At 40.1% G+C, this 18,405-nt stretch overlaps 2 protein-coding genes across 2 annotated transcripts; both read right to left on the minus strand.

The window, feature by feature from the left end:
- Window positions 1-1,111: 1,111 nt before the first annotated feature.
- Window positions 1,112-5,251, minus strand: LOC131461235 (uncharacterized). Its single transcript, XM_058632325.1, has 6 exons — window positions 5,117-5,251; window positions 3,493-4,100; window positions 3,253-3,363; window positions 2,944-3,005; window positions 1,692-1,952; window positions 1,112-1,420 (listed from the first exon to the last, which is right to left on the minus strand). Exons 2-6 carry the CDS (start codon window positions 4,088-4,090, stop codon window positions 1,400-1,402), a joined length of 1,053 nt encoding a protein of 350 aa, XP_058488308.1. The 5' UTR covers window positions 4,091-4,100; window positions 5,117-5,251; the 3' UTR covers window positions 1,112-1,399.
- Window positions 5,252-11,992: 6,741 nt separating this feature from the next.
- LOC131460304 (potassium voltage-gated channel subfamily A member 10) lies at window positions 11,993-17,190 on the minus strand. Its single transcript, XM_058630648.1, has 2 exons — window positions 16,528-17,190; window positions 11,993-15,617 (listed from the first exon to the last, which is right to left on the minus strand). Exon 2 carries the CDS (start codon window positions 15,462-15,464, stop codon window positions 13,806-13,808), a length of 1,659 nt encoding a protein of 552 aa, XP_058486631.1. The 5' UTR covers window positions 15,465-15,617; window positions 16,528-17,190; the 3' UTR covers window positions 11,993-13,805.
- Window positions 17,191-18,405: the final 1,215 nt, after the last annotated feature.

Consider the following 18,405-nt stretch of genomic DNA (forward strand, 5'->3'; position numbering starts at 1 on the left):
TGTATGAGGTCTCCAGCCTCCAGGAAAACCTGTTCCACAGGTGAGTGACACACGCTGTCACATTTCACCTCACAATTACCCGTCAGCCTCTGATACATGCTGTTAACATTTAATATTTACATTTTACATTACATTACATGTCATTTGTCAGACGCTTTTATCCAAAGCGACTTACAATAAGTGCATTTAAACATTTGGGTAAATAAGTATTTAGATATCACACCGTGCGTCTGGTTGAGGCAATTAAAGCCTTGAAGTGTTAGTTTCAGTCTTCATTGTTGCAGGAATGTACTTTTGGCAAGTAAATACTCATGTACTGGCAGGCTGTTTTCTCTGGAGGTGTGTCAGAATGAAGATGTTATAAAAGGAGCTGTGTGGGGTTTTTTTTCAAGTAGGTCAACTCAAGGCAGCTTCAGAGCAGCAAGTCTTTTGTTTGGTGAGGAAAAAAATGTTGTTTCTGTCAACGGACTTTGGTAAACAGGGTTTACAAGAGCAAGATCATGTGGTGAACATATTGTTAAGATAACGTACGCTAAATAAATGTGTGGGCTATGACCATGGGTATGCCGATCCGGTGGGGTGGTTCACTAACATTTATATTAGTTTAATAGAAAAGTTAGTTTAAAAGTGGAAAATGTAGCAGTTTACTGCCAAGGATAAAGTCTGACAACATATAATGCCAATTTCTCTTATCACCTATTGAAGAGGTTGGGATGTCAAAAACAGCACGACTTGTAATAAAGAGAAACACTCCCATGTATAACTCTTTGCCCAAAACACAGGCCCACAACTCACTCCATTTTTATTTTTACCAGGAAGAGCAAAGTTGTCAAAGAATAACGTTTTGATCGTGACACATTGTTTCATAATGCCAGAAAATAAAAGTTGTATTAAATCTTGTATTTATTAAAGGTGTCATATGAATGCCAGCAATCACATTTTATATTTTAGTTTCTATTTTAATAAATACATTTAAGAAAAAAACATATTGCACAGCTTTGTCTAGCTTATATACATCACAGAATTTTTTTTTATCATGTCTCTCTTAAAAATGAACGTACAGAAGGTATCTCATTGAATGTTGGATTAGAAGCATCACATATTTGGCGTCTTTAGTAAAAATTAGCTTTATTGAATCAGAGCAACTGAGGCATGTGTTGACTCGACCAATGCTGTTCCGCTGCTCTTTCACGAAGCACTGCGTTACCTGCATGCTGGAACATAGTTTCAGCATAAGAAGTAAGACGAGTGCTTGCTTGAGTTTGTACACGTCAGACAGCTCTTCCTTTCTTACAAAAATATTTGCAGACGGAACTGAAGCTCGTTGCAACACCACCCATAGCCACATCTGTGGAAGAAGCCGAGGGGGTGGTGACATTCTTGCATCATCTGCGTAGAATCATGGATGATCTGTGCATGCCTGCAAGAGAGAACGAGAGTTTCAAGCCAAACCTCTTTTCATATTTATGTGTGCTTTACATATTGTATAACAAACAAATAAACAAAAATCACAATAGCAGGCTACAATTTGAAAAATGCAACTGGTACATTCCATTCCCTCCTGTGGGCCCTCTAATCAAAGCGCCTGTCTGTAGAATAGAAGTGTGAATGTCGGCTGCTCTTCTGTTGCCATTTTTCTGTGACTTCAAGTTTCTCCGAATGTTCAGTGTCTCCTTACACCTGATCCCTACCTGTTCATATTTGAATCGATCCTGCAGATAGTGGTTCCCCAGGCTTGTAATGTGACCTATGTTCTGTCTGGAGAGAGAAGCCACCCTTGCTGTAAAGTCGAGTGTGAAGGCCAGCTTGACCAGCTCAGGCGCTGTTGGCAGGACGGTGGGAGGATTGTGTGTGGGCGACACTTCTTCCTCGAGATAAGCATCAGCCAGTTTCTGGAAGGAGGAATACGTCATTCCCTGGAAGAAGTTGCTCAGAGTGGGATTATCCTTCAGCTGGAGGGAGTAAGAACAAAGAGAGCTGTCAGTAACTCCAATATACTTAGACCTATAAAGTTTTAGTGCTCATAAACCTGTTGTGTTTATGTCTTATCTGGTAAAGGAAAACAATTCACCATAAAATATCACATGGTGAAATGTAGACGTCAGCTCAGTTACAATGTTTTTTGTTGTTGATTAAGTAATCTGCTGATTTTTATTGACACAATTAACAGGTTGTTAATTGATCACAGTTTATTAAAGCTATAGATGAGTACTTATTTTTCCTAATTACATATAAAATGAGTTCACAGTCAAGGAAGCTCTTGCATTAAACCATGGAATGTTACAGTTTTGTCACTTGATGTGTACAATAATCACTGTAGACCAATATACATACATATTATATACACCAAGTGTCAGTTTCTCTTAAAAACAATAGTGTGAACAGACATCATTGTCGTGAAGTCACATGTTATGCCGTGTGCAGCACTCACACGCCCCCTTTTGACATTTTCACCACTGAGAATCACTTCAGTGAACGGTGTCTCTGGGGAATGTCAAGGTGGTTTTATAAAACAGAAAGTTTTAACTTTTAACTAACTTTAAGGATGGTTGTAAAAAGCTCCCCTACCATAAAAATCTAAAATAATTTACTAATAGCAACAGTTTGATGATGTACAACTGTACATAAAAAGGCTGGCTTCACCCTTTACTTAACCTTTTCTGCTTTATTTATGTGCATGATTTCATGAACTATAAAGACATGACGACAGTCGCAGCTGTCAATCATAATATTTCACGTGTTTGTTTTTTTTAAGCAACAAATAACAAATCCAAAGAAAGTTTGAACATGAAGTACACCAGGGCTGAGGCTTGTGATACATGCCGCCAACAGGGCTTTAGCTTTCAGGAGCTGTCATTATATAGAGTCCATGAAGTAAACTGTCTTAAAAGTACTACACACACTTAAACTGTAGGTTATTAAACTCTTGAGTTGAGTACTGACCTTAATATCTATGGCGTCACCTTCCACCTTTGTCAGAGCGATAATCCTGTTGATTACATCCTCTGAGACAAAAGGAAAAGGAAATCATCATTGTGACATAAACTCACACGACACTATATTAATATATTAATAACTATGTTAATATGGATGCAGGTATTAAACATGAGTGGATAATATCTCACCCCAACCCTCAGAATGAAGGAAGGAGAAACACTGCATTTATTCTATTGCATTCTGTTTCATTTTCAACATCTTTGCTGCCAATGATTTCTCCTTTTCTCTGTTGATGGAAGAGAAACATTTTCTCACCGTCCGAAAGACTTTGCTCTTCCTCTTTTTCTTTGACCTCGTGGACAATTTTTTCCATTTCCTCCGACACCTTCTCATAGTACGAGTATGTCGGTTCGACGCTGACGACAGCTGCAAAGCAACGGTCAGTTATATTGTTAGTTGCACCTCTGCAAGACTGAAAACATCACATTTCTACTCATTTCATCTTCACAGACACTGCTTATAGACACATCATTCATGCTGAATCCCCAAATTTACCTTCAAATTCACCAATGTCAGCAGGGATGATGCGACTGTCTCTTTTAATCACAGACAGCCGCTTTTTGGAGAACCTTCTTTTAAAGGACTTTCTTCTCGTGCTCTTATGTGAGGTGACAGAAGCTGTATGCAGGCAGGTGGGAGTAGCATCAGACACCACCTCTGATGACATTGATACCTTGGAAGTCGCTGTGGGTTTATTGTCCTCCTCCTCATCTTTGTCCTCAGCACTCTTCCGAGAGAAGAAGCCTATTATGCTTTTCCAAAATGAGGGTTTCTTGTCCTTGTGCCTTTTGGTCTCCTTCTCCGATTCTTCGGGACACAGTTCAAGTGTATTTGTTTGAGGTTCGACAGCAGAGAATGGACCAAGCTCGCTGTCAGTTAACCCCTCAAAGTGAAGCGAGGGGTCACTGGAATGTCGTCTCGGCTTTTTTGTCACCCACTTTTGTTTACTCTCATCTCTCTTATGTCCCAGTGTCCCATCGTTTACGCTGAGGCTGCGCTTGACGTAAACCTCCAGCAGACGGATTGTGTCCTTATGAGGCACCAAAATCAACTGGCCATTACTGAGCTTTTGTTTTTCCATCTGCAGTTCCATGGCAAGATGACTGTGGAAGATGGAGCAAATACAATAGGTTTAATTTATTTATTATTATTATTATTATGTTTAAGTAAATTGCTTTTCATGGAACTGCTGGCATTTTCAGTCACATGTCAACGGCTAATGAGGGTTTGAATTCAGGCTGTTGACTCTTCAAAACTCTCTTACAATGAATGTGTCAGATAATGGCTTCTCATATATAAACTATTATGGGAATAAAAAAAATAAAAATAAAAAAAATAAATAGTGGAAGTGGAAGAAAATAGTGGTGGAAGAAAGTTGTGTTTAAAAGAATGGAACCCTAACCCTATAACAAACATTCACATTTCATTAATTAGCTGTACACATTCACCACACCTGTCCAAATATTATGGTGGCAATTTGAGCTTGCTTGTTTTGCCTCACTAACAGTCACACACACACAAAGATATTCAAATTACATCAGAAGCTGGATGTGTGGACGTATTTGCATGTGCACATATGTGTATTTTTACTTTTGGTTTTAATAACACTGACCCTGACTACACTACGAGTGTGAATGAGCTCCATGCATCTCACCCGTCACTGATATTGCCTTGTTTCATTTAGGAAGCAACAATAATAATAATAATAATAATAAGAAGAAGAAGCAAAGTCTCTCTCATAATCAGCTTGCTCTTAAGCTGATTATGTACACCTTACAAAAACATATGTTTTGTGACAGAAACACATACTTTTAAGTTATTTTTTTAACAATGTTAAAGCTAAAATAATATTTAAAACATGAACCATGCTTGCATATTGATACAATTCAACAAAAGGTGTTTAATTTAGGCTCGCAGTCTACTATCAAGTTTAAAAATTATATTGTTCAAAACAGATGCCAAGTAATTTGAATTAATTCTTTATTTTATTTTATTGTAGATGATCTTATATTAGCTTTAAATGTCATACAAAGGAAAACAGTAGTTGATTATTCCACTAAACATTCCCGTAACAGCTGTTTTTTTCTTCTATCTGTCTTCAGTAGTGAAGTGTACTCACCAGCAGCAGTTCTTGCATTCATGTGAGTCTCAGCCGTTTGAACTTCTGTTTTTCTCTCTCATGAAGGAAAGACTTGCCACAGTGCGCATACCTGCTCAACTACCATGTTTGGACACGTTGTCATCGCCTCCCTCCTCCTCCTCTTCCTCCTCCTCCTCCCCCTCCTCCCTCACCTGTGCAGTCGTCGTCACACAGGAGAGTGGGTGGAAACACTTTACCTTGTCTTCTTCCCGCACACGTCAGGTTTGCTTTGCGCCTGTTTACGGTTTCACCCTCGGTCTCTACTTCCTGCTTTGAAGGCACAGGAAGATATTCAGTTTACTTTAATTTTCCTGCTGTGACTTTTAAGATATGACGTCACAAGGCGCAAAATACAGTAACAAAAGTAGAAAATGGTCAAGCCACATCGAAGATACAGTAGATAGATAAATGTTTCATAGAGTGTATGTATAATACCCTCAATTTGTATATACTTCATGTTATTTATAAATACAAAAATGTGATTATTATTAATTTGACATTAATAATAATCAGAGTCGTGTGTAATTATTATTTCATAAACAGTTTTGTCTTGAATTTAGAAAAGTTTAATAAACCTCAGGAAGCTACACATCAAAACTAAATGGTTGATTTCTAAGTGAAGATGAGGCACAGCATGAATAGATGCTCTTCCTCACGAGAACCTTCTTATTCAGGCATCTTATCAGCAGTTTCTTACGAAGCAAAGAGCAACCAATAACCCATATCAGTTCATAAATGTGTTCTCCTCAATGACTGTAAATCATTGACCACATATACATGGCAATGACTTCAGCTTCAGTTTCACCAGGTTTTGAAATCCCTACTTTAGTAGTGTTCAGACATGTATGAGCTCATGATACAATGTTGGTGTGAAGTGGTGTCAAATATTTTACAGGAAGAGATTGAAACGAAAATATAACTTTTTTTCCTTTTTCTTTTTCTTTCATTTCAGCACATATCCCTATCAACATGTGATGTTTTTTTTTTTTTTACAAGTGTGTGACTATACGTGAGTCATCTCTAATCTGACCTGTTTACCAGAAACATGAAACCTCTGTAATCAAGAGTTTAAAGAGCGCCTTTGTCACGTAACTGTGGCAGCAGCAAACAACATTTGGTCATTGTCAGCCTCCAGTGACCGCCTGACTTTTATCCCTCTATATCATCGAAACAATACAAGACTATTTTGACTGGTGTGTCACCAAATGTTGATGTTAACGTTGCAATGGAAACTTCTTTATTCTGATTTTGAATGTAAAATTAAACTACAATTTAAAAAAACCTAATTAAAATCCTAAAAACCTGGCAGCCAAACAATAACCAGAACCTTCATTTTACCAAATATATCAGCTTGAACTCTGAGAAAACATGAAATCATCTACTGTGGAAGAGTTCTGTTGCATTTTACATTACAGTTTATTATTAAACATGGTAATAATTGCAAAATATGAATTACTATGGCAATATATCTTCTTATTTTCGAAGTAGAAAGACTTATTGGGGACCGGGATCATATTACGTAATTAATAAGGAACAATAATGTTAAAAAAAATAAACAGAGTTACTTTCTAAACAGTTTACTGCTGGAATACAGTCCCTGGTATAATGGTACGTTTTCCTTAAGGACACTAGAAGTGAAAACTGTTTTTTTAACCCTAAACTTTTAAATATGTAAACATAATAGAACATCAAATATTTGCATTATCTTGAGGCGAATGCTCTCTCACACAACATGTGAGCAAACACATTTACACAAATTAGTTAAAACATTAACATTCCACCAGTTTACTTATGTGTAGTATCACAGTAAAGCCACAAGATGTCACTCCTAACACTCAAACTCAGTTGGGCTACATTTTCAAACCAAGACATTCAGCTGGGCCAGACAGTGAGCAGCAGTTGATTAAAGTGCATTAAAATAAAAAAGTACACAGCATTAGCAACTACCTTTGTTTCTGTTTGAAATCAAATGTCATAAGTGACCCAGACATGCATTTAACACCTGCAGTATCTTCAAATCCCACTAGGGGGCTGCAGTCAACACTTTGGGAATCAAGGGCGAAATGAATCCAGGCAAGTACCTCATGAAATAAGATAATTACATTTTTTTGTCATTTCTTTTAAAAAAAATTGAAATCTTAGTTACAATTATTTAACAGCTAAAATTCAACAAAATAATATGACGCATTGTTCTTGATCAAACCACAACTTCAGCAGCAACATGATGATAATCAGATTATATAATCTAAAGTTACACCTTCCTTTTTGATACTTTAGAAACGCGTTTCGAATATTTTACTATGTAAATGATCAGAAGACTTCCTTCATCACTGTGTTGATGTTTGAAGGTGACCTCTCTCACACACATTTTTATCGCTCTGCCTTTACAGGGAGTGAACACAATCAGACAAAAAGACAGAAAGATTGTATATAAAAATATATGAATACATGTAAAGTCTACAGAATAAATCATAGACCACCAGATACAGATGCAGGTTTGATCAGATTTCCAGCTTTTACTTTGGTTCGTCTTTGCCACTATCTAATAGATTTAGATAATTATCTATTAAAATGTTTTCCAGGTGTGTCTCTGTGTTGGATGACAGCTACATAATCCATATTCTGTATTTATAGAAGCATCACTTCCTTTATATGTGACTGTGTAAAAAATTGGTGGCTGTCCTGGATGTGACAGGCAGCCTGTGTTCAGTGAACGCAACGTGTCGTCTGCCGTCTGATCCCGGGTGATACTTCAGGTCACCTTCTTCATTTTTTATGGGTGCTAAGCAGGACAAATGTGAGACTCACGTTTCGTCCCACAAGGTCTGGTCATTGACCTCCATGGCTGACACCCTGCAGTAAAGCAGTCACTATGCAGTTACCTGTCGTAAATCTTTATCTCCCTGAATCATTTGTTGCCCTCTCACGTCTCAGGACTCTGACTCTTAAAAATGATAGATGGGGAATAAAAGCATCCCCGTGCAGAGCTGAACTGACCAAATGCAGCACATAATGGAGAATACAAAGGAGATACATCATATGTGCTTTATTGATTTATGTGATGCAAACGGTAATGGATCTTACTGAGAGCTCGTCCTCGCCAACATTTCTTTAAGCTGCTTTCAATTATTAAAGTAGACCAAAATAATGTCATTTAAAACAATGGGACAAATTCCTTCTGCTACAGACCTGGCATTTTCACATAAACTTAGTGTCTGTAAGTGTCTAAAGGCCTAAAGGTAAACCTGACTGCAACACAACTCCCAAGAAACCGCCAATAACTCAACAAACAACCATTTATGTCGTCTTGCGTCACGCCTCTTAAAGTGGAACCTTTTTGCCACAACCAATCGGCTCTCAGGATCCACACAATCAGTCAATCATGCACACCTGCAACCCATCATACACCTACTCACACATGCTGTGTGTGAACCTGGCGTCATAACAGCAGTCTATAGAAAAAAAGAAGCAATATACCGACCAAAACACAGACAGATGTGGTCTGAAGTGGAAATGGTCCTTTAAGCGTACTTCAGCGGAGAATGTATGAAAGGAGAACACTGATTACGGAAACAATTTTCAAATATTGGCTTCACTTATTACAATGGTACCACCAGGATATTCACTATTTCATTTTTTATTTGTGGGCCACAATCTCTGTTGATGTTTTGGTTTAGTGGTGGAGAAGAAAAACAAGGGTCTGCAATGGAGATTCCTTCCAATGCTGTTGTGACTCTGCTGCTGCTGCTGCTACTTGGTTCAGACACTGACATGCAACAACTAATCAAATAGGTTCAATATTTGTCCAAACAAAAACAGATGGTTGGAGAGTTATAAATGAATTTGTGTATAAACACAGTGTAAAATTTCCGTATTCGGTAAACTTTGGTAACTTTGATGCTCCAAAACATTATGACATGGGATTGGAGTGCCCAGTTTCCAGTGGTTGCAGTCACTGTTTTACATATTTCACAAATCTTCTTTAATAATACACTAAAGTAAAAAAAAATATGAAGGGACATCCTTGACCAATGCATAATATCAGTGCACGGCTTAAGTAAAATCAATATGCTCAATATGCAATATTGCTTCCCTCTACCTACGATGCTTCAACCAGCAAGGTCACTGCAGTGAGAAGAGCCACCCTGGTGTCACTCTGTGAGCTTAATTTGTGCTGCATGGAGGAGAGTTACGGTCACTGCAGAAACCGAAGACTTTGGAAGGATTCGGTACAAACACGAGCTGCTCGGCTCTAAATGACTTTGCCCTCTGGAGGGCGTGGACCACGGTACACAGGCTGCTGTCTGCACAGCTCTGAAATTGGCTCATAACATGTCTGCTGACAAAAGAGTAACCCAATCCACTGGTGCGAGACTCACTGACTAAGCTCTCGTGTTGGATGCGTCCGTTGGTTTCCTTAAACGCAGTGGGACACAGTTTGTCACAGAGTAATGGGGGAGAATAAGGTCATATTGTTAGTTATTGTCATGGATTAGCGGTGTGACTGTGTCACAGTCTCATACATACATCCACATAGATGCTTTTTTTTGGGGGCAGAAACAAGAAAGTAGGTGTCATTTACAGTAGTTAGGTAGTTTTACAGACATTGAAAGATAACATGACATCTGGGAAAAACAGGTATCGTATAAACAGTCAGGGGTTGTTCACTATTTAAATGTTCTTGGTTTTGTGCATTGTCCTTTGCTTGTTGCTGAAAGCTTAAAATATGAAGCCCCTGAAGCGTGTTTGTTTGACTTTGTTGAAAATAAACCTTCAGAGCTTCAAGGCAACGTCAGCAGCTGCAGTAAAAGCACAGCTAAATATGTGTTGCTAGTGGTTGTTAAAGTTGATATAGTTTTGTAAATGAAATCGGGTTCTATTTACTACTTTTATTAATACATAATTTAATTTAACACAGAGCGACAACACAAAATAAATCATATATCTTCATATGAGACCACTTCCTCCCACTCTGTAATATTACACGTATGTGGAAGTGACCTGCCGTTTACTGTATTGATAGATAGTTTCGAGTGTTTCCCGGACATTGTGGACCATTCACAAGGTCTATACAACGAAACCATTATGGCCAGAATCGATCGTACATTAAAAAAGAGCGGAGGAAACGGTAGTTCACCATTCCACAAATGGAACACACGGTGAATTATAGATGACAGACTCACATTGGCGTTGACCTTGCGGAGCCACCTGTCTGTTAAATGCCAAATGCTGTCAAGCTCTGTCTTTGGGATATCACACAAGGATCAGTGATCATCAGGGCAGAAAGGTGACTCACTGACCTGCCTGTTAACTAGTGATTAGGTTAACAGGCCTCATAAGAGACCAGTCAAACCACAAAATACTGAACACACACAAGCAATAGGTACACAAAATACAAGCTATAACACACTGACCACGTCCTTGATGCGACTGTGTGGGACAGGGAAGCAGCAAGTGAAACAGCCAGTTAGCCTTAGCCCTGAAAGATAATATCATAAATAATTTATTTGTTCTGCATATTTAATCAGGCGCTTTTGCTTTTGAAGCTATCACACACAAAGACATTGTTGAGCCCACAAGAGGTAGGCATTATTTAGAGTTGACGCGCTTGGCACAAAGCTTGTTTGTCGAGGGAGATGGAAGAAGCAAGACATGATTCACGCATTGTTTTGATTTAAACATAGACAGCAGCGGAAAAAACAAAACATGTGGTAGAGGGCCTAGCTGAAAAATTCCATCTGTATGCTGTATAGTGAATATTTCCAAAGATGTATATACACACGGAGCCCTTTTCTTAGACTCAGGGTTTTCTTCACATATTGAAGCTGTGCTATGATGTGGCAGATCAGCTGTCTGGGTTGTACATGAAAGAACAGCATTGTGCAGTTGTATTAAATGTAACGTTTCCTTTCAACAAACACTAACTGGTACAGGGTAACGCTCAAGGAAACTAAACTAAACTGAAAACAGAAACCCAGTTTCTAAAGTTTATCAAAAGTGATAGCAAGACAAAGTCAGCGAAAAGTGGGACAGACCCAATTTCAAAAGCTGGCCAATAAACAACGTAAAACCCTGGTTTGTTTTTCATAAACACAAAAAGCCACACAGAAGTTCACTCTGTGGTAACACAGACCCAAACCTGTGAGAGAGGAGTCACAAACCTCTTTATATCAGGCAGGTTAATCACCCTCAGCTGTGTTTCTCTCACTGGTTCACTCAGCTAATCAGCTAATTAGCCCCAGCTGTGGTCAACTAATCACAGGTGCAACCTAACAAAAGGAAATGCCTTTGAACGTTTTTAGTCCTTCATTTCTAAATCCATCACATAACAGAAAGAAGTGTACTGATACTTTGGAGTTGGGCACGTGCAACATGTATCCTCTGTTGTCTCCATTTTTTTTTTGACCGTCTACAACACGGTGAGTCTGCATAAAAACCCCACACAGCCTGCTTCAAAACACCTGAACTATGCCTTTTTACATTCCACATACCAAGTTTGGCCATATGCTGCATTTCTTTGTACACTGTGATAATTCTTCTGTGGGAAATGTTAACATTTGTACAGTCTATACAAACTTTGCAGTTAACAGGTTAACAGGTTAGGTTGTAAACAGTTAAAGGTTGCAACTTTGGCAACCTTTAACCTCTGTGGTGTTCTTTACTTATTAATTTATTCCTTTTGACCTTTGAACTTTCTTCACTTTTGACTTTCTACTGCACGTCACACCAGTGTACATCACCTTGTAACTTTCATTTTAAAATAAATAAAGGTAATCTCGCATAAACACAAGTCAAACACACTTGTCAAAGAAAATCCTCAGAGGGAAACGTCGCACAGTTAGAATACATGTTTAATGAAAGGCACTCTTTACAAGATAAATAAAACATAGCAAATTATGACACTGTCTACTGTACAATGTTGACACATACAGTAACAGTCCTCAAACATTAAGTGCTCGTTGACATATAAAGTGCTGAGTACCCATGTGACTAAGTGATGTCACCTTATTGCATTTTGTTATTATTGCTGCTCTTTCCACAGGCGTTTTGTTGTCTGCATGTTATCATTATTGCATATTGAGGGATTATTAAAAAGACATTCAATGCCATTTCAATACAAGCTGCAATTATATGTCTAATAAACTCACATTCAGTACATATTCACAATTGAAATGTGCCATGCATACAGTATATAGTACCAATTTATATTTCCTATTAAATGTTATTACCTGTTGGCTTTCCCTATCACGTGAAGTGGAGTTATCATCACATATTATTAAAATACTATCGCGTACATAGCTACAATAAATATATCAAACTTCAGTTACTGATAATAAGAGTTGAACCTTATTTTCGGCCATGCAATATAAATGAGAGAACGAAGGTAAATGGAGAAAAGCTCAACGGTTTCAAAGGTTCTCCGTTCTCTCAGGTGGTTTACAAACATTCGTCTCGTCTTGCATTTCTAATAAATGTTTTCCCTGACGACTGCTGATGGTGTAAAGCTTCAAAAGTGCTCGAGAGCTCTCAGTGCATTATATTGATATGGTTTTTAAAGGGCAAATTCACATTATAATAACACGATAGACGATGGTGATTGCCTAAACAGCTAAATCCTCACGAGCTAGTGCAAAATGCCAATGAACAAAAGTGCATCCATAGACAGTAGTTAAAATGACCTGCAATTCAAGAATGGAAAAAGCTGAATGCTCGTGCTATAATACAGCTGATGCCGAGCAGTTTCAACGATTTACTTCATATTCTGCAGACTACTGTATCTACGGGATTAATAGCAGACATGCAAACGGTGCCGACTGTTTATCACACAGCTATAGTTACGCTGTGTCAGATGAAGGGCCTGCACTGAGCTATAGATTTGCTGATGAGACACTGTGTGTGCTGATGCCCTTTTCTCTCTCTCCTCATACGGAACACGTTCACCTGTCCTTGAAAAATCGTTCAAAGTTATCTTTCACTTTTGCTGAATACAAAGAAGTGTAGACTAATATATGGATCTGTGATGTAATGCGAGCTCTGAGTACACGTCCAGCTTGCAATGGTTATAAAAAGATTTTGGAGTTCATTTCATTTGTGGAATAAATTGACAATGTTTTGCATAGCATTGCAACAGTGTAGGCAACTGCCTGTGGACCTGAGCTGAGAACTGCTGACGAACGTTAGTTCAGAGCAACCACAATTGTGTAAGAACCCCCTTAAACGTTAGGATCACTTATGTACAGCAGGTTACAATGACACCGCGGTTGAAACCTCCAAATTATGCCCAATGCTACTAGCTTGCTTTGATTAGATTCAATGTAGTTCCTTTTGGGAATACCCCCCATTTTCATGTGCTTTCATTTCCTCTAACTGTGTATTTTCAAGGTCAAATGTTTTGTTTTTTTCTTCAGACTGCACTGGATTTCAAATCATAGCAGTAGTAGTTGCTAAGTTGTATTAATTGCACTTTGACACATCCACAAATAGACAGACAACTTGTGTAAAGTGCCCACACAGTGCCCATCAATACTGTAGTAATATGCATAAATGCTGCCATGTTTGGAGTACAAAATAGTGATTAACCGTATCTGACTCACGGACATGTTTCATTTTTTCATGCCGTGGACATAAATAAATAGCGGCTCAGTCAGTGTCCTCTATTCTTCTCGTTCTACCAGGTACCGTTACTTTTGTTCAACGAAGGCGTGCTTTCGTACTTAGTTTTAGCAGCTGACATTTTCTGGGCAGCCTCTGCCGCTGCATCCATCACCTGCTTCTCCTCCTGCTCAGTCTCTCTGTGGTAAAAATAGTTGAAGTTGGATACGATGACAGGGACAGGCAAGGCAATGGTCAGGACACCAGCAATGGCACAGAGAGTGCCGACCATTTTGCCTCCCATGGTGATGGGGCACATGTCTCCGTATCCCACGGTGGTCATTGTCACCACAGCCCACCAGAAGCCATCAGGGATGCTGACAAACTGCGTCTGGGGCTCATCCACTTCTGCAAAGTAGATGGCACTTGAGAACAGGATGACTCCTATGAAAAGGAAGAAAATGAGCAGCCCCAGTTCCCTCATACTCGCTTTCAACGTCTGACCCAAGATCTGAAGACCTTTTGAGTGTCGGGAGAGTTTGAAAATTCTGAAAACTCTCACAAGGCGGATGATTCTTAGCGTTGCTAACGACATGTTCTGACCTGCGTTCACGTCGTCATCGGGAGTTGTAGCCAGCTCTGTGCCCAGGGTTACAAAGTAGGGGATAATGGAGACAATGTCAATTATGTTCATAATGTTATTGAAGAAATCACTTTTGCTTGGGCAGACCACAAAGCGGACACCAACTTCAAAGCAAAACCAAATGATGCAAATGGTCTCCACAATAAAAAAGGGGTCTGTTACGTAAGACATGAAGTTTTTAGTGGCAGCACGAGACACAGAACCATTGATAGTTCGGGATACACCCAGGAGAAAATCATTGTCCTCCCTGAACTCCGGAAGAGTCTCCAGGCAGAAGATGAAGATGGAAATGACAACGACCATCACAGAGACCAGAGCTACAGATTTGGCAGCACTGGAACTTTCTGGGTATTCAAACAAGAGCCAGAACTGTCGCTGGAGTTCATTGGTGGGCAACAGCACCTCGGGCTCTTTGATAAACCCTTCATCTTCACGGTACTGCTGCATTGCTTCATGACCCAACTCATAGAAAACTATTTCATTAGCAAAAACATCTAAGGGAACGTTGGCTGGTCTACGGATTCTTCCTCCAGACTGGTAGTAGTACAGAATCCCATCAAATGATGGACGATTTCTGTCAAAGAAGTATTCATTTCTCATTGGATCAAAATAATTTATTCGCTTCATGGGGTCACCAAGCACTGTCTCTGGGAACTTATTGAGTGTGCTGAGCTGTGTCTCAAACATCAGTCCTGAGATATTGATGACAACTTTCTCATCTTTTCCTTCCAAGTATTGTCTTTCAAGCAAATCTTCATTGTCAAAACAATCCCTCTGCATCTTACTGAAGACACTGTCGCTTGGAGATTCACTGTTGATGAGGAGCTTCAGATTAGACATCAGGCTGCTGCTGCTGGAGTTCCCTTTTGTCTTCAGCGTCGGGGGAGAGGTCGGTGACAGCCCCTCTTGACCAGACTGATACCTTCGCCGTCCTCTGTGTGGCGACTGGTGAGGAGAACTTGCATGGTGCGCTAACAGATTCTGATCAGGGGCTTCTGAGATGGGTGAGGTCGGGTACCCGGAGTCACTCGGATCACCCAGGTTGATGCCGACATCGTCCATGTTCTCAAAATTAACAAGAGGCACCTCCATTGCCCTGTCCTGTCACTACCCTCAGCTCCGTCTTTCAGCCAGGTTTGAGTTGAGGAGGCAGCAGTGCCACACGGCAGATCCTGGCAGGACCTCTCTCCTCCTCCTCCTCATTCAGGCAGCTGTGTGCTACGTTTGCAATCAGCCCTGTGTCATCTGTAAAAAGGCGGGTGAGAGAAAAAGCAAACTAGTGTTATATATTGTTAAATGGTGCAATACAGTTTTGTTAGTAAGGGGATTCTTACTTTTCAAACCCTGTGTGCATCAGCAGAGAAGCTGCCATCTGATACTGTTTTTTTCTTCCCAAACTCTTTCATGACCCAAACAAAAAAAACAAAAACTCTGCAAGTCCGGCTGTGGAAGTGCTTACAGGGAGTATGGATAGAATTATCGCTGACAATGAACTTACAAATCCAAACATATTTAATTTCCTCATTGAGCTGTGACCAATAAAAAAAAGTCATCAGGACTGAAGCACTCTTTTACGTCAGACCTTTTGTACGTCACCTACTATTGACTCCGTTAATCCAGCTACGTGGTGTTCGAGATAGTCTGTCAGCATTACGTCTAAGGAGCTGTTTATCATTCCATTTGTCTGGTTTGGAGAGGTAACCAAATCCTGACACGTGCGTTTAAGCTGCAACCTTTGTGTCCACTTGACACCGAGGGCCCTGCACACTCTGCCAGACTCATCTGGCTCTGTTTCCACTTGCATTGTAGCAGATACTGCAACAGTCCAGGATGTGGAACTGAGTCTTCTTATGTAAAGATACCATTATAGGGCTTATGTAAAATACAGGTGTATTGATTTTGCTGTTTTAACAAAGCGGGGTTAAAATAAAAGACAACTGAAGATGCAAAGGGCATAAAAGTTGCATCACAGACACAGAAACTAACTAAATTAACTTTTCCACCTCTCACATTGAGCTGACATTGAAAAAAAAGGTTATCAGCCACACCACCAAATACCAAATATATGAAATACACCAAATATATGAAAATACACAGTGAACTAAAATATTGTAAAGTTTAAATCCAGCTGTGTGCAGATGTCTGCACCACTTACCAGTGTCGCCGGCACTGCAGAAGTTGTCGTGCCCTCTCTACTTTGCCTGGTAGCTCTGCTGCTCTGCTCCCCTTCTTCCCTTCACCCTCTCCCTCTTTCAGAGTCACAATCAAGAGAGGCTCTAGCTCTATTAAAGCTCCCATTGGGTAATCGGATAGCCATACGAAACTAGAGATGTCAGAGTTACCCACACATGCTCACAAACATACAAATGTGCTCACACACACAAAAAAATAAGGCAACCCACACATGTACACACACACACACACACATGCATCCCACTGTGTTTTGAAAGTGGGGGTCACTTGGCTTTGTTCTCCCTGCTCCCTCCTCCATCACGGGGATAAGTGAGGACTTTATCTGTAGAGCTCTCTGATAGGAGATTTACTTTGCAGGAGCCAATCACTGTTTGACGTAACAAAGGGAGAGTTGGGACCCTGCAGATGAAGCATCCACATGCAGATCATCCAATCCAACCTCACTTTGGCGGATTATACTGTATTCTTACCTTGCGACCACACTCGACATGGCTCTCAGTATCTGCAGCCCTGCACATCTCTCCAGGGGATTCAGCTTCCTCTTGTTTACAGACTTAGCAACACATGCTGATGTGAGATGCAATTTCATTAGACAGCAGTATTCAATTCAGGTCTATTGGTATTTAAATTGTCATGGGTGGTTTTCGTTTCCAAATTGTTACAAACGTCTCCAGTCAAACGTTTCATTGTGATATTCCTGCCTGGTGGCCCAGATGCAGATCTACTGTAGAATACATTCTATGTAATGTCATTTATTTTGGGGGAACATTCCTCTAGAGGTGTCAGTTAATATGGTTGCATTAGGAGAGAGTAAAAACAGCCACTTTTTTATTTTTTTTATTTTCATTGCACCTGCCAGCCACTTCATTTTTGTCAGCTCAAAAACATAACAAGCCTAATTAAGAGGTTCAATTCAGTTTTTTTTAAAGGTCTGTTGAATTCTCCCTAGGAGGGAAAACTTTAATCAAAGTTAATCGTGTACTTTCTCAGAAGGGCGGCCAATTTGGCAACATGGCTTGAATATTGTGTTACCTGATAGATAACAAGTTGCCTGAAGTCAGAAATCATTCCCTCATCTCCCTCTCACTTGTCCTGCTGCAGCCATGAGTTGGCTGTCTGCTGGTCCCCTTATAACATTGCGGCACAAGCAGCACCACTGCAGGCAAGGTCACGTGACTCCAAGGTCACAGGAAACTGTTTTAAGGCTTCACAGTCCATATGCTTTGCTATACATCACCACACACCATCACATCGCGGAATCTCATTATGTGTGCTCACAGGAACATCAGGCACACGCGCGTCCATGAGTATAAACTTGACATAATGTGCACCTGAGGTACACATTCAGAAGGATGAAAGGTCATGCATGTACAGCATAAGGATGTAAGGTCCTCCTGGACATGTCATTGAGAACTCAGTCAGCTGGGGCACAACCTGTCATTTTAATAGGATTTGCTGCAGGCAAAGGAGGACAGGAAGACAGGGAATGACCACAGACTGCACCCAGATGTCACAGAGTAAATAAATGACATGTTCCCCTGCAAAACGCTTTGTGTGCGTCAAAGTTGGAAATGGGAGGCAAAATGTTTGGGATGTAAACTACAGGGAGAAATGGACTGCAGTTGCTGCAGAGTCACTCAGAGGGAGGATAACATCCCTCCCTCTGTCCTTCCGTTCAGCCCTTCATCCATCATCCTTCCCTGCATCCAGCCCAGCCCTCACTCTCATGACACCGTCACCTTCCTTATTAACTGGCTGTGTTGACTAAGCAATTCCTCCCTCAGCAACAATTCATGGCTGAACTATGCTCATGCTGTGTTGGTACTAATACCCACTGCCC

This window comes from Solea solea, chromosome 6, assembly GCF_958295425.1.
Source record: "Solea solea chromosome 6, fSolSol10.1, whole genome shotgun sequence".
In the NCBI taxonomy this organism is placed as follows: Eukaryota; Metazoa; Chordata; class Actinopteri; order Pleuronectiformes; family Soleidae; genus Solea; species Solea solea.